Source organism: Oryzias latipes, chromosome 13 (genome assembly GCF_002234675.1).
Source record: "Oryzias latipes chromosome 13, ASM223467v1".
NCBI classification, from domain to species: Eukaryota; Metazoa; Chordata; class Actinopteri; order Beloniformes; family Adrianichthyidae; genus Oryzias; species Oryzias latipes.
The window spans coordinates 11,840,272-11,855,911 of NC_019871.2; the positions used below are offsets into that span (position 1 = coordinate 11,840,272).

Here is a 15,640-nt window from a genome sequence, read left to right on the forward strand (position 1 = left end):
ATTAAAATAATTTAAAATACCAACTGATTAAAAAAAGGCTACATCCATTACAAAACATTAAAATAATTATAAAAGATGTAATATCACAGCTCATACTTAGGGGGAGAGGCATATTAAAACGAAATTGAATGTTAAGGACAACTCCTAATTCCTGGTCTCTTTCAGTCTCGCTGCAGCTTCGACTTCATGCGAGTTTGAGACCCCTGCTGTACACTCTGTCACTGGTACACTAGCTGCAGGTCGGAAGAACGAATCAATAGTTCACTTGCTCATAGCTCAGACGCACATATCAGGTTGTGATGATATTTGTCTCCGTTTCCTTCCCACGGATGTTTACGCGCTCGATTATCTCTAGGCCCCGCCCCTCCACACATTTTAGCCACTTGCAATGACTTTCCCTATTCTTCTCAGATTGGCCGCCTCAGGCATCACTCAATGAAACGCGAGTGTGTGCTCGCGTGTGCTCGTGTGTGCTCCAGTCTCATGAGTATTCGCGCGAGTGTGTGTGTCTGCCTGCGTGCGTGCGTGTGCGCTCGCGTCTCATTGATGATTTCATCTCTCATTTCATCGATCATTGACGTGCTCCTTTCATGTTTAATGTATAAAAAATACGGAGGGTGGGGGAGGCAAATTTACTGGTAGCACATGTGCGACTGGGTGTAAAATTCAGTCGCACACTCTCAAATCTTGGTCGCAAAATGCGACCAAATGGACGCAGTCTGGAGCCCTGTGTATATATTAAAGCTTCTAAAACTAGGTTCAACTCACCGTTGATTGTGTGTACACTTTTCCCACAATGAAGCCGTTTGTGTCAGTTGTACGTACTGTGAGCATTAACTCGGCTATGCCCACATTTTCTCCTCCGTGATCTCCTCTCACCCTGACAATAACATGAAAATCATGTCTCAAACACATAATTACAAATGCATCGCCAATACGGTACACATCAGTTTAAAATGTAATGTTCTTATGTATGATGCCAATAAGTAGAATTTCTAGGTTAAAAAAATTGCAGGAGTGGGTTACATGTATCACTGGGGGAAAAATTGAGGCGAGAGACTGAGGGGGGGGTAAAATGTTATTCATGAGGGGAAAGAGTTTTAGAGTTGCCTTTGTTTTCAGAGGAGTCTAAAAAAAGTAATTTTATTTTTGTACAAATAACCAAGTACTTATACTGCCTGATATGTGAATAAAATATTTCTTTATGAATGACATGAATACCTCAGAGGAAAGCCATAAACGTTCACAGCGTCACTGAAGAAGGCCAAGTGGGTGTCTGCACAGTTGTTGTCTGCTATCTTCTCAGGTACAAGATCTATGGAATACAAGTACAAATACTTTCAACTGACAGATATTTACAGCGGCAAAAATGCTAAATTCCCAATTGACAGGTAAAACAGTAATACAATAGGATGATAAAATATGAAATAGAATAGAATAAAAGGGTATTTAATAATCCCTGAGGCCATCTTAAAAAAAACACATAAACACACATTCATTACAAATAGAAATATTACAAAATAAAAAGATTGATAAAAAAAAGGTAAATAATTGGAAAATCAGTGGGTAAAATTAAAAGAAATTACTTGTAAGATGCCCTGCCAGAGAGTTGTATTGCCTGATGGCACGAGGAACAAAAGATTGTCACGCTGTCACGCTTCAGTAATTCCTAGAGAATAAATAAAAACACAACAAACATGGATTAGATAATTTAGCTGTCTGATCTTAAATTACATAATTTTCAAATATATGAAAGGGGAATTTTTTAAAACACTCTTGCTATGATTACTTGAGCTTGTATTAAAGAACACCTTTAAAAAAAATCAGAGACAAGACACTGATCACAGGAAGCCTGTGTGTAATACTTACAGTAACTTCTACTCAAATCACTGTTGACAGCTGATTTCTCCCATCCACCCTTTCTGTGACTACTTATCGACTACAAAACAGCCTAAAAACATAATGTTTGGGATTCTTGTCATTACGTCATTGGAAGTAAAGATACGGGGAATTTAGTGGCTGTCACTCTGACACAATCTCACAGGGCTGGTCATCACAATGAATGCGGGTTCTAACGTTAGAAACTTAATGAGGCTTCTTTCATTCAACAGTGGATTCATGTATGTTATATTTAAAAAATGCCGTTTTCATGATGAATGTCATATGAATTAACTTTGTTGCACATATCCACCCAGTCTTAAAGTCTGGGTTGTGAATATGCTGTGTCTAACTTTAACCCGGATCGCGTTTACATAAAGGCAGCACACGGAACAACTAGCTAGTTAGCATAGCATAGCATCAGTGTTTAAACAAATCCCCGTCTCCAAATCAATACTTTGTATTAAACTTTCTTTGCTGCTGTAAATCCGGCATGCTTTTCCCCTTAGTTCCTTATGAATCATGTTAACAACCTACAGATCATTGGCTATAGATGCTAGCTTGAACCGACACCGGCTTGAACTTCACTCACACTCACAGGCAGCCACAACTTGCACAGGCTAAGCAAAACAAAGCTAAGCTAATTTGCGGTGGGGGTACTCTGCAAACGACTCGGCTGCAGTGTTCATAAAGCATTCACACATGTCACTTGGCTAAGGAGAACGCTTCAACTTAGTGTTCAATAACATTACAGGACGTACAACGAGGGAATGATCAAATAAATGCATTACTTACGGGCTGAGACTGATCCCGTTCAGAAGACCTCTCCGCCATGTTTGCCGCCCGCGTCCTCTCAACTGCTGTGCTGAACAGCTCCCTCCCTCGTCACTTTGAAAGTGAAGAGTGTAAGGGGCCATTCGATTGGCTAAAAGCGAACCCGCCTGCTTTGCCTATGAGTTTGATTGACAGATTCACTAGCCAATGGTGACATTAGTTGACCCGCTCCGTCAGATGAGTCTCAATATTCACCGTAGAAAAATCTCTCACACACACGGGGAGATTCACAAACGAGAACGGGATTTTGAATGCACAGTCTGCAATTCGAATGATCTGTGAGTTCACATCACATGTGTACCTAAAAATCATGTTTGTGAAGCACTTACTGTGCATTTCTGATACATTTATTGTGAATTTCTAAAATGTTTTTGTGAAAAACAGTGTGCACATTTGTGAGAAACACTTATTGTGCATTTGTAAAACATTTAGTGTGCATTTGTGAAACACAATCTGTGTGTTTGTGAAACACAGGGTGTGTATTTCCGAATTTATTTTTCACGTTTGCATAAAATGACATTTGTGAATCGGAGCGTGTGCATTTGTAAAACCGGTTGTGTGCATTTCTGATTATTGAGACTGAATTAACTCCATAATAAATCAATAGTATTTTAGTTTTTCAGACAATAAATTGAATTGCACCCCTTAGCCCTACTGTCTAGCTCAGACGTCTGTGTTTATAGAGGACTATACTACAAATTAAACAGGTGAGAGAACAGGTGTTTTAGGAATGTTTCATTAAAAAAAAACAATACTTTGAGTTAATTTTAGCCGGTACAGCAGTAACTAGCACATTTTTACCTAAAAAGCATTATTAAAAGATTCTGTCACTGTTAACATCGCATGCTTTGCAGTTTTATGTGGCAGTCTGGCATGTTTGCACATTCTAACCTTTAACATTGTCGAATGCCCTGAACTTTCTAAGGTTTCTGCTCTGTCAGCAGGCTGTAATTTTCTAAACTCTGGCTTTTAAAGAAATGGGCAAATCAGAGGGACAAATGGAGCAATATACTTCTGTTTTTCCCACCTATATTTACCAGCATCAGCATCAACGAATTGATGAGAAGTCCCAAAAAAGTACCTGCTTTACTTTGGAGGCTCACTACAAAATATTTGATACTTACAAAATATTTTTAGACATTCAATGTATTTTACCAGGTTTGAAATTGTTTAAATTTCTCTTTGCTCAACACTTTTTCAAGCTTTTCTTGAAAACAGCAGAGTTGAGAATGTTTGCTCATTGAGAGATAGGATCTAGAAATAAAGAAATCCTTGTGCTCCATAGTCTTACGATAGAAATACTTTATTTAAGACTAAAGAAAGCTCAACTTGATGGTTTAAGAAATGTTCATAAGATATCTAAACGCATTTTTTTTGAACAGAATTTCCTCAGAATGTGGAGCAGTAACAAAAAGATAAAAAAGTCCCATTAGCTGTCACACTTGCGTGACATTTGTTCTCCGTATGTGACCCATCCCCTGAGAAAACATCCCCAATCCAAACCCCTTAATGCTGAGTGTCAAGTACAGAGGCATTTCAACACCATTTCTAGAGTCTTTGGTATGATTTCACTGTGAATTTGAAGTCACAACCTTCCAGTTTCAGGACAGACAGTCTACAATACCACTGATTTAGCCACATTAAATCTCAGTTTTCAACACTGAATACATTTGTTTTAAAGAACATGAGATGAGGATTTACTAAGATGGGCCAATTTGTACTAAAATTGTATTCACATTTTGTTCTAAAATGAGTCATTTCCACTTATTACTCTATTTTTTTTCACTGTAATCAAAATGAACTATGAATAGGTAAATAAATAAAAGCTCAAAAGATACTCTCCATTTGATTAGAACTAGCAAAAACTACATATTATTGGGCTGTATGATATTTAATTGAAGTACCGGTAATTCTATCTAACTATTATCATTTTTAGCTTTTTCTCTCCTTGAATCCTTGTGTGGAACCCCTTTTTTCTATATTTTGATATCTTAGTATAAGATTTATGAAGAGAAAATTACTTCTTGCATGGACAAATCATTTTACTACTTTCCTTTGTTTTTTTTTCTTAAGAATAGTGCTACTTTCTTATTCTTAGGCTACCTCTCTTGCAGTGTGGTTCTCTAAAAGCTGGTGACAAAAGAATTGTTGTTTTTATCTACCTGCCTCATTCATCAAATATAGGATAACATGTTGGTTTGTACTTCTTTCAGGGACATGCAGAGTGGACAAAGAAGACTTGGATACTAGGATAAAAGAAGATATTTTAAAAATACATAATATTATGTGCATTTGTTTTGATTAAAAAAAAACCTAATGTAGCCATGAGGGGCCAAAACCAGGGTCTCATTGTGCCAGTCTCATTCATGCCCTGGTCAAAACAGAGGGTTGTGTCGGGAAGGGCATCTAATGTAAAATCTTTGCCAAACCAAATATGAAAATCAGACCTAAAACTGATTTGATGTGGTGAGCCTGAAGGGAAAAACCCGAAAGGAAAAGTAAAAGTTGAAATAAAATACATTTTAATCAGAGGGTTTCAACACTGCCTGTGGAACTGCTGCAACATTTTTACAAAATATTCCACCTGTTGGTCACACTGCACTGTTAATGTGATGTTGACACGGTTTTACAAATGTGGCTTCAATTGTAGAGAAGTCTTACAGTTAGTTTGCCTTTAAATGTTTAAAAAGAGAAGCCAGGCCACTGCCGTGTTGTGTCTTAATTCCAGTGAATCAATCGCATGCATTAGGCACGCTCCTCGCTAGGTCACAACACAATCACCGCTGATGTTCGTGTTTGCAATGCCTCTGTGTTCTCACACTTACTCTGCTGTGAGCGCAGATAAGACTAATTCCTTTGCTTTTTGCACCGAACAGAAGTCAAGTGTTAAAATGGACCCACTGCCGTAAAAACAAGATGCTCAGTTGCTTGTTAAATACAGTCCGTTAACTTCCTGAAGCCCTGCTCTATACAGCGGCTCAGAGGAACTAGCGGCTGGTATCACAACCATCAATCTGATCCGTGCCTAGCAGAAAGCCCGGTTAATGGACCGGAGACAGACAGTGACGTTTTCGCAGACGGATCCTGTTCTACACACGGCTGTGCACAAGAGCGTGTGCACACCTTCACACGAAAAGGCCTCAGAGTGAACTGTTGGATCGCTCATGCAGCCCCACACGGTATGTTACACACATCAGTGCATTGCTAGAGAGCCAAAGTTCTTTGCCTTTGGGTTTTCACATTGAAATTTAGCCTGCTGTGCTGAAGAGCACGCCACACGAGGCTGCAGGTCGAGATAGGGAGACCTGCTAACAGGAAATATGATTAATGAGAGCATCTGTGAACAGAGCTTACTGTACAGCAACAAAGCAATATATGGGAATGTTTACCTTGAACTAGCAGGCGGGTGGTGTGGAGCACTTCTCCTTGGTCACTGTACGCTCTGCAAGTGTACGCTCCTCTGTCGTCTCTGGTGATTGCAAGGATAGTCAAACTGCCATCATGTACCTGTGATTCAAAACAAATCAGCATTACTTGTTTTTATTGTTAAGAAAGTTACCTAAACCCAAAATGTCCCAAATCCACAATTTTATTTAAATTTCATTCTTTTGTTAGCTTATAAAAGACCCACTCTGATGAAAATTGTGTATTTGGTGTTTTTAGCATGTTCTTGTGGAATTTTGCTAATAATAGAGGACATATATAGAGAAAAGTAAGCAGTTTTAAAATGCAGTTTGATTAAAAAAAACAAAAAAGTTTATTGTAGATTATCATGTAGATGATAGGCTGGGCAGGCCAAAAGCTCTGCAACTGGGAGGGGAAGGGGGGGCGAGGTTGCTCCACGCCCACAACTCAGATTCAAATTTCTAATTCCTGAACGATGGTGGAAATTCAATTGTGCCCAACATCATTAACCTTTTGTTCATACAGCATTTTACTGCAATGCGAAACATTATTCATGCATTTAAGTAAAACTTTCTATTTTTTTTTAAATTTGCAGGGGTACAAGAGTTTTTTTAAACTGAGAGCGGGGAAAAAAAACTGCAAAATAAAAACATTTAAAGCTGCTCGCCTTTGACCCAGCCTTACTTGCTGAACAGCTGCTACACACCCCTTTTCTCTTGGTCTATATAGAAAATTCATTGGCTCCCCCCTTCTGTCTCTGCCAGCCTGGTCAGAAATGCATATACATTGATAGAAAAAAACAACAATTTTTTTTTTCAAAATGGCAGCTTTTCTGTTGGTTTTATCTCCATAGCAACGATTTTATGTTTTGGTCTGCTAGGGATAATGAACAGATCTATGTACGTTTGAGAAGAATTGGCAGAACAAAACTTTTGCATTTCCTTAGCAATGAAGGTCAAACGATTAACAACAGCACCCTCTGTTGTGTTGAAATCAATACACAGCACACAAACTGCACACAGAATCAGGTCCAAAATGGGATTTGTCTCAGATCTATAAAGGAGCCTTCTTTATATAAGGTAAAATTATACTTGGATCAAAATAAACCCAGCGTCTGGACAGCCCACTAATAAAAAGAAATTGAGAACAGTTTGACAAGAAAGCAAAACTGCCTGTCAGATCCGCTAAAATGTGTAAGTCCGTAGCCCTAATCTGAAATGTCTTATCCCTCTAAAAGCTGGTTGTTGCTAAAATAGTTCCAGGCTCATTTCACTTGGGAAAGTTTAAAACCAAATTAACATGCATGTTTGTTGGACTTCTCAGTGATGAAGTAAGTTTAATAAATTCAAACATGCTGGGAGTTTTCAAAAAATCCTTCAAAGTCAGTAAAGTGTCAGGTTTAATTAACTTCTTTTCTGATTCTTGCTTCCTCTAACCTTGGAGAGGTTGAGCTCGGTGCCACCAAGTATCCCTGTGCGCAATCGCTGAAGAGAACCAGGGAATGGTGGGGAAACACATGAAGCAACACTAATACAGAAGCCCTCATAAATTATGCAACAGGTTGCAAGAGTTTGGGTCTATTCGAGTCATGCACAGCTGTTGTCTGTCCATTTCCTCAGCTGAGAGAACCGAAATGTTTATTAGGCAGGAGATGATCCTGGTGGAAAAAATCCAAAAGAAAAAACGTCAAACTTCTGCAAGTCGGCTGGCAAACTGTCTCATCATCTATCACACTTTCAGTTTCAGTGCTATAAACAAACAACACGTGTAAAGTCCTGAGAGTGTAAACTAATCTCTGTTTGTTCTTTCCCTGCAATATGAAGAAAACTAATTTTGGCAGTATTTAAAAGATTTGGGATAAATTAAAACTATTATTAAAACTATTGTTATTTTAATAAACTGATAATTCTATTGTTCATTGTGTTAATCTTTGCTGGTTTATGGATGGGTGTACTTCTAATTTCCATTTTACAGCCACTCAACGGCCCCTCCAGACCAGAAAAGGTCTGCCATAGCTCAAAGTCCTCATAACCCACCACCACTGTACCAGAGATAGCTACCAAAAAAGGGGCCTATATAGCACCCCCATCACTTTATTAGACAGTAAACTGAAACAGCAAAAAAAAAAAAAAAAAAAAACAGTTCAACTTTTTGAAATCTGCCCCCCGCCTTTTAGGTTTTTGACTCTAACCAGCTTCTTCTTCTTTTACAGTCTTTCTCTGTTCATGTTTCCTGTGGGACTTAGTGGTTTTAGACAAATGTCTTAAGAATTTACTTGTTTTCTTGCGACGTTTTTGAAAATTCTAGCTTGTCAGTCGGCATTAATATGTTCCTCATACAGAAAGAGAGATAATGAGATCAAACAAGAGCTGTGAATATAAAAAAAAAGAATAAATATCTTTTAAAACGTAATCCTGGAACACTTTAATCGATTAAAAAAGGAATACATAGAATAATAAGGTAAACGAACAGGTCAGCCGCATCATTATGCCTATATTAGGGACAATTCGACAATTTTTATGTCAGGGGGATAGACTGAAATGGGGGGGGGAGTAACAGGTGTTGATTAAAATGAAAAATGGGATACTTAGGGTTAGGGTCGTGTTTACGTTCACGGTTAGGATTAGGGTAAGTCGTATAAATTCTACTTCTTTTTTTTTTTTTTTTTTTTTTAATAAATTCTACTTCTGACCAACGATGTTAAGAACCATCTTATTTGAGACCAGACCCCACACAAAATAACAGGGAAGAGAAGCTTGAAGGCATCTTATGTCACATCCACCTCTCTGACACATCAAAGGATGATGTTCAAAAATGTGAAAATCTGCTTTTGTTTCCCACCTTGCTTTTTTTATGTAAATTTATTTCAAAAAGCAACTGTTTTCATCTCCTTTATTTTTTCCTGTGCCAATGAAAAAAAGTCAGATAAAAAAAAAGGTGAAGAAAGAAGATTTCCTGCTTGACTCAAGCCCTGTCTGTCGCATTCCTCCTTTTCAGCACCCCGTCTCCCTGGATGTGGCTGTGCGGGTGAGCAAATATACCATGAGTCTCACACATTCTCAGCACAAGACTTCACTAAAGTTTAAAGGGAGGTACACAGAGCAAAGGATGAGAAAAGGTAGGAAAAGCAGCAAAGCTGAAGGAGCGACATTCTGTTCCCCCCATGAGATTTTCCCATTTAGTCTAACATTCATTTTAGGACTAATGTAATATTGATGCAGAAAGAAGAGATTAATTATGCATCAGAGTGTTGTCTAATCATTTACTGAGGGGATGGTGTTAAAAGAGGCGACTGAAGGGAGAGATGTTGGAGCTGGGAAGCAAAATGAAAGGGAATGAAAAAGAGGCCCTTGACAGACTCAGTATGCTCCTGTCACTTCCTCTACAGTATATCACACAGGCAGCTGTGAAGACCTGATAGCGCCTGCAGCAGACTGCACTATCAGTGACATATGAGAACGTGAAGGCAGGCAGAAAAGCAAGCAGACAACCACGACTGTAAGACATCCTTTAAAAAATGCCTGTTAATGCTTCTACACTTACTAACAGTTTTTTTTATTATTATTTTTTTGTTTGGTCCTTTTGTTGAGTTAAACTCCCTTAAAAGACAAAGCGCCTGACAGAGTCATGACCTGTTCTCCACCTCCAGAGAAAGAGATATTTGCAGTTTCGACTCAAGCTGCAGCATCATGTGGCTTTAATGCATCACTGCTTGTTAGCGCTTCTGCACTTTCTGACTCATCTGTGATGAAGCTGTTTGTTCAATGACTCTAACACCGGCAGAACTGAGATGTGTGTTTATTGTTGTAGCAGGATATAGCTGAGTGAGACATTTTGCTAAAATCAAACCACAAAGTGTCCATGACAGAAATCCCTTATCAAAACATCAGATTTTTATTTTCCTTTTTGAGAGGAAGGAACGAAAATCAGTAATCAAAAGGCAACAAAGTAAGCTCTGATACGATGGCCCTGAAGTGCAAATAACACCAATAAATTACTCAACGTGAAAACATATGACAAATCTCAACAACAATTGAGAAAGCAAAACAAAAGTAACGTTTATTACTACGTTTCTATGAATTGCGGATGACAGCCAGAGTTCTGGTCCCTCCCCTTTCTCGTGTTTGGGACCATGTGACTTTATAGCCTCACGTGAGTAATCAGGAGGTCACAGGTGACTGTTGTCAGTAAATTCTCAAACTACGCATACACAGCAAGGATCATTTAGTGCTTGAAGCACTGCCTCTGGCGGTCAGGAGGGATGAAATAGAACAAGTGATTAAAAAAATTACACTTTAGAAATCAAAACAAAGTTACAGATAAAATGAAGCGAAATAAAAATGAAACTTTTTGGAGAGCAAAATTTATTTCCAGAAACCAATAGATACTATGGGTCTTCGCTGATTGGATGATGACATTTGATTTTTTTGACATTTGGGTTTCTTCAAATGTGTCTCCAATGTTCGCATTTCGGAAAACAAAAGTAATTTCCAGAAATCAAAATGAAATGTAAAAAAATGAAGCAAAAGGAGAAATCAGAAAAGATAGGTATTATAGGGCATCACCGATTGGATGATGATGTTTGACCAACATTTCAACTAAACGCTATTTCTGGAAATTAATTTTGTTTTCCAAAACGTTTCATTTTTATTTAGTTTCTTTTTATTTTTTGAGAATTGTGTTTTGGTTTATATAATTTTGTTTTGATTTCTAAAATATTGTTTTTTTATTTGTTTTTGTGATTTGCACTTTAGGGCCACTGTAGTTGAAGGCTCTGAGGGGTTAAAGCTATGTGTATAAACAGATATTTTCGTATTCAGATGACACTTCATCTGAATAAAAACCTGACTATTTGCTTCAAAATTCTTTTATGTATCAGTGTTTCTGATACAGTTCTTCAAAAACATTTTAAACTTTTAAACAGGCAAAATAATATTTCTCCAGCTAAACAAGAGTATTATTAAAAGACCGGATGTGATGCAGATCATAGCATACTTACTGTACAGATGGGCACAGCGGATGATGCCATCTGTGCACCAAGCCTGCCTCTATTTTTGTGCTCAATCATAAATCTGAGTTTGGGCCGTTGTGATTTCTTACCGAGTATTTGGCATTGGTTGCAAGCTCCTCCCCTTCCCTCAACCAGCTGATCATTGGTTTTGGATTTCCCTGGGCAGAGCAGCTTAGCAGAGTGCTTCCCCCTTCTTTAGCCTCCACATATTGGGGTGGTGTTGATGTAAATGAAGGCGGTGCTGTGGAGAAGACAAAAAATTTAAACCATAAAATACAAAAGCGTGATTTTTTGGGGGGACTTTTATCAGTGCTGGACTTCTCTCATATTTGTCCCTGTCTTCTAGTGAGATCAAAGGTTTTTCTCTACGTTCTGAATCCAGATCAACCTTTGCACGGTTAAAAACAGCGCTTTGAGTCATTCTTTACCCCCTTCTTTTAATGGCAGTTGGTTAAAAATCTGCTTAACCGTTGGATTCAGTCCTAGATCAGGTCACCAATCCACACACAGGGTTACGCTTTCATAATCCATGGTTCCTGATCAAAATTCATGTCCATGTCAGATATATTGTACATTTCTGCATTTCTGTCAAGAAAGACTACTTCCAAAGCGGCTGCACAGATACCTTATAGTGAATATGCACCTGCACTGAGAACAACTTGCTGCCGTTTGTGTATTTTTAAAAATACAAGAGAAAACCCTCCTGCACCTTCACAGCATTTCCACGAACAGCCACAAGTCATCTGTCAGTAACATGCAGCATCATAAATCAGCTGCTTTTAGAGTTTCAACAATATTTTTTAAGATAAATAGTATATATACTTATAAAAACAACAAAAAAAGGGGTTCCGCTCAAGTGGGTCAGCTCTTGCCGGCGGGAGTCTGGCCACGCATCCATGCCACCAGCACCTGGCATGGATGAACAGATTGCCCAATTAGCACATTTAGACATCTGCCTGTCCATCCTGGCCTCTCACTGCCGAACACTCATTACATTACATGACACGGTCGCTTAATGGAGATTCTAATAAAATGCAAGACTGATTCATGCGTCCCGCGCTCATGCATTTGATGGGTCAGTAGGTGCATTAAGCTGTTCATGATGTGACATTTTAGTTGTTATGAGGAATCATTTTACAGTAATATAAGCTTCACTGATTCTAAACTCTGCTGCAATGATAACATCCTATGCTGGCTATCTTTGGAGTGTTTCGCAATTACTACGATGCAAGCATAATTTCAATTTACCTATTAAAAACACGTATTACTTTCAGTTTAATTTAAGATTATAGATTTGATCAAATTCACTTTAGTTTTTAGTGATGTTTTTCTGTTTCCTCATAATTTTCTTCCTTTTGACCGACCAGAGACACATTTTGAACTTAATACTTAGAAATAACATTATACTTAAGGGGGATTTAACCACTTAACATAGTTTTGCTATATAATTTTTTTTTATAATAATCCATTTTAATCAAATTCTATTTATCTTTTTAAATTCAACAACAGCACTAAAACATATATTTAGTTGTTTATTCCAAAGAAAGAAATGTTTCCTGGTACGTTCAGATGAAAGTGCAGAACCATAGCATTCCAATTTGTATTTCAGGACAGGATGTAGTTCAATTAAACGTTTTTTTTTTTTATTAATTAATTTTCTGAGCAGAATACATTTTGTCACCACTGGGATAAATTAATCACCCTATGTCCCCTTGTCATATGGCATCCTCCAGGTATCTATTTTTGGACCTGTCTTCTTTAGGATTCACTAATGATTTATAGTAACATAAAAGTTGTTCTCCTATGCATTTATTCCATCAGGAATAAGTTGTATACAGCTATACCAACAGAATATCAACAGTCCACATATTTAATAAACAAATATGAACTATGTTTAGTTTTTAAAATTCTCTAAAGTTCCCCAAAAACAAGTAGCAACTGCAGTTTTCAAAGAAATAAAGGGGAACTTTTTAGTGTGGTTGTTAATTCTTACTTTATACAAAAACATTCTTATAACATTTTAGCTTAAGTCAGAGATATATATAAACCACAATACATTTAATCTCCTTACTTTTGCATCTGATTTTCTTCTGAGCGCAGCCAAAAGCTCATCAGACAGCTTTAACTGGCTAAAAACCGAGCAGTACTGACCGGAAGAGGAAGTAAGAACATTTAACTTCCTTAAAAACTGTAAATCGGCTCCCTGTAGAATCAAGAATTGATTTTGAAATGTTATTAATAACTCATTTGGTTTACAGGAAGCAGGGCCTGAATATTTGACAGACTGGATGGTGCTATAGAACCACATGAAACCATAATGCTCAGAGGGAAAGGATCTGCTGCTGGTGCCTTAGACACAAACAGGGAAACAAGCTTTTATTTTTATGTAGTTACTGAACCAGTTGCCTGATGGGCTAAGAAATTCCCTAAATATTACAGTTTTTTTATCTTAATTGTAAAAGTATCATTTATATAATTTATTTTAATCCATTATTACTTTTATTCATCCCCTGTTCTGATGTTTTAACTCTAAAATGTAAAAAATAAACATTGGCATCTATTTTTCCTACAGCTTTTATTTTAATTTGCTGTGTATCTTAGTGAACAAATAAAGCTGTATTTTAGAGGCTTTGGTCAATGAAAAAGGCTTCTGGCATACATTCAAGCAAGAGAAAGTAAACACCATAGAAAAGTAAGAGATTTTAACAAATTTCCTCCTAAGCTATCACACAAAAATGTTTATAGCAAGTTTAGAACAGTCACAACTTTGCATCATCTTTACTTTTTATCATGTTTGATGCAGTTTTTTTTTCTTATTTATAAAAAGGTATTAAAGCAAAATTGCTTTTCTGTAAGTGCTGTTCTTTTACTTAATATATTGCCACTTAAAGTGCTGTCTTTAGCTCCACACCTATTTAAGAAGATTATTCTCAAGGGACAGGCATCAGCTGACAGGAAGTAAGTTGCACACGTGGCAGAGCTGGTGACAGCCACAGGTACAGCGACCCACCTGGGATTTGTTTCCCGTTGTCAGCTGCAGCTTGTTATAGAGGAAGTGTCACCATGGTTTGGGGAAACTTGGGAATTGTGCTCGAAAAAAAAGCAATCTGGGCATGAAAATTCTGCCCTGCTTACTGCAGCTCTATATTAATTCTATACATTAAAAGATGGTTGAGGGAGTCACAACTCCCACTGTTCGTCTCTGCCGATAACAAGACATCAGCAGATGGCTGCAATGCTGAGATGTTTGTTCCAGCCTGTTCTTTAAAGGCTGAGAGTTTCTATCCTTGTCCTTTGCTCAGAGACCTGAAAGTGATTTAGCAACTTTTTGTCCCTTCCCTAGTTCTTTTCTCTATTTGACTCCAAGAGAATACACTAATAGAGTTATGGAGTTTTATTCACTTCACATCTTGAATCTCAAACTGGGTGTGATATTTCCCGATAAAGAACTGTTTCTAATAGCCTTATTCTTACCTAACATTTTTTCAAGGCTGCATAGAACCAACAAGATGAACACAAAGTTCCAAAATACAAGCATGTTCTGATCCTCTGCATACAATTTAACATCTGCTGCAATAAAAAAAAAGTGTTCTCATTCCCATTTACCTTTGAATATTCTGAGTAATACACCATTTTTTAGATTTACTTTGGTATAAATGATGAAGCTACTAATCCTAACAGACCACAATTCAGGACTACATTTCCCAGAAGAGTTTTCATCATCCTCTGTAAAAATTTGTAGACAATTTTAATATTGTGTTGAGATTATTTTCAAAAGAGATTATTTTCACAAGGACTAAAAACTTTCTCACAAACAACAAAATAACCACCCACGCTGAAGTTAAAAAGAAGTATTTTGTATGATCATGTTTTAGCATTTTTTTATTTTTCTAATGATAGCCTGTTGTTATCACGAAAATTAGGAAACAAACACAAAAAAGTTTCAAAAACAGTTGCATTCCGAGAAAAATAAAAAGTTATTATCAACAAAGCTTCTCCTTTTTAAATGTCTTTTTTGCACTTTCAGATTAAGCTTTCCAAACATTTAGTTAATTTATCCTATATACTTTCTAACAAGCAATTTTACCCTTTTTTGTGATGGAAAATGAAAACTTCCCAAAAAAAAGGACATTTAAAGACATAATTTACTTCATAGACTTTACTAATGTGTTGCATCTGGAAAAACTGACCATCTCTCCACGGTTCCTGTCTTTGCTGTTAGACTGCAGTCCTTCTATGTGCAAATATTGTGTCTGTAAACAACTGTAGCAAAAAGTGGGGGGAGGAGACTGTCTCGTGAATTTCTATAGGAACTTTTGATTGAGATTTTTGAAAAGGAATACTAAACGAATGCATTTTTTTTTTATTTGGCAAAAGCAATGCTTTAATTTTTCACTTCTGCACGGTGCATCGACTTTAAGGCATGTTTCTCCTATTCTGTTTGGTTTAGGAATAAAAAGGTCAAAACAAGATTTTACTATCTGTCGCTTGAAAACTGGACAAGCATTTTTT

At 37.2% G+C, this 15,640-nt stretch overlaps 1 protein-coding gene across 5 annotated transcripts in view; it reads right to left on the reverse strand.

Moving 5' to 3' along the window:
• igsf9b (immunoglobulin superfamily member 9B) overlaps positions 1–15,640 on the reverse strand; it is an 86,372-nt gene that overhangs the window by 37,469 nt on the left and 33,263 nt on the right. For all 5 annotated transcript variants that reach the window (XM_023961470.1, XM_023961469.1, XM_023961471.1 and 2 more), the window contains exons 4-5: positions 11,218–11,369; positions 6,102–6,219 (exon numbers count right to left, since the gene is read on the reverse strand). In XM_023961470.1, the coding sequence (XP_023817238.1) occupies positions 6,102–6,219; positions 11,218–11,369 (270 nt within the window). The remainder of the gene's footprint in view (positions 1–6,101; positions 6,220–11,217; positions 11,370–15,640) is intronic.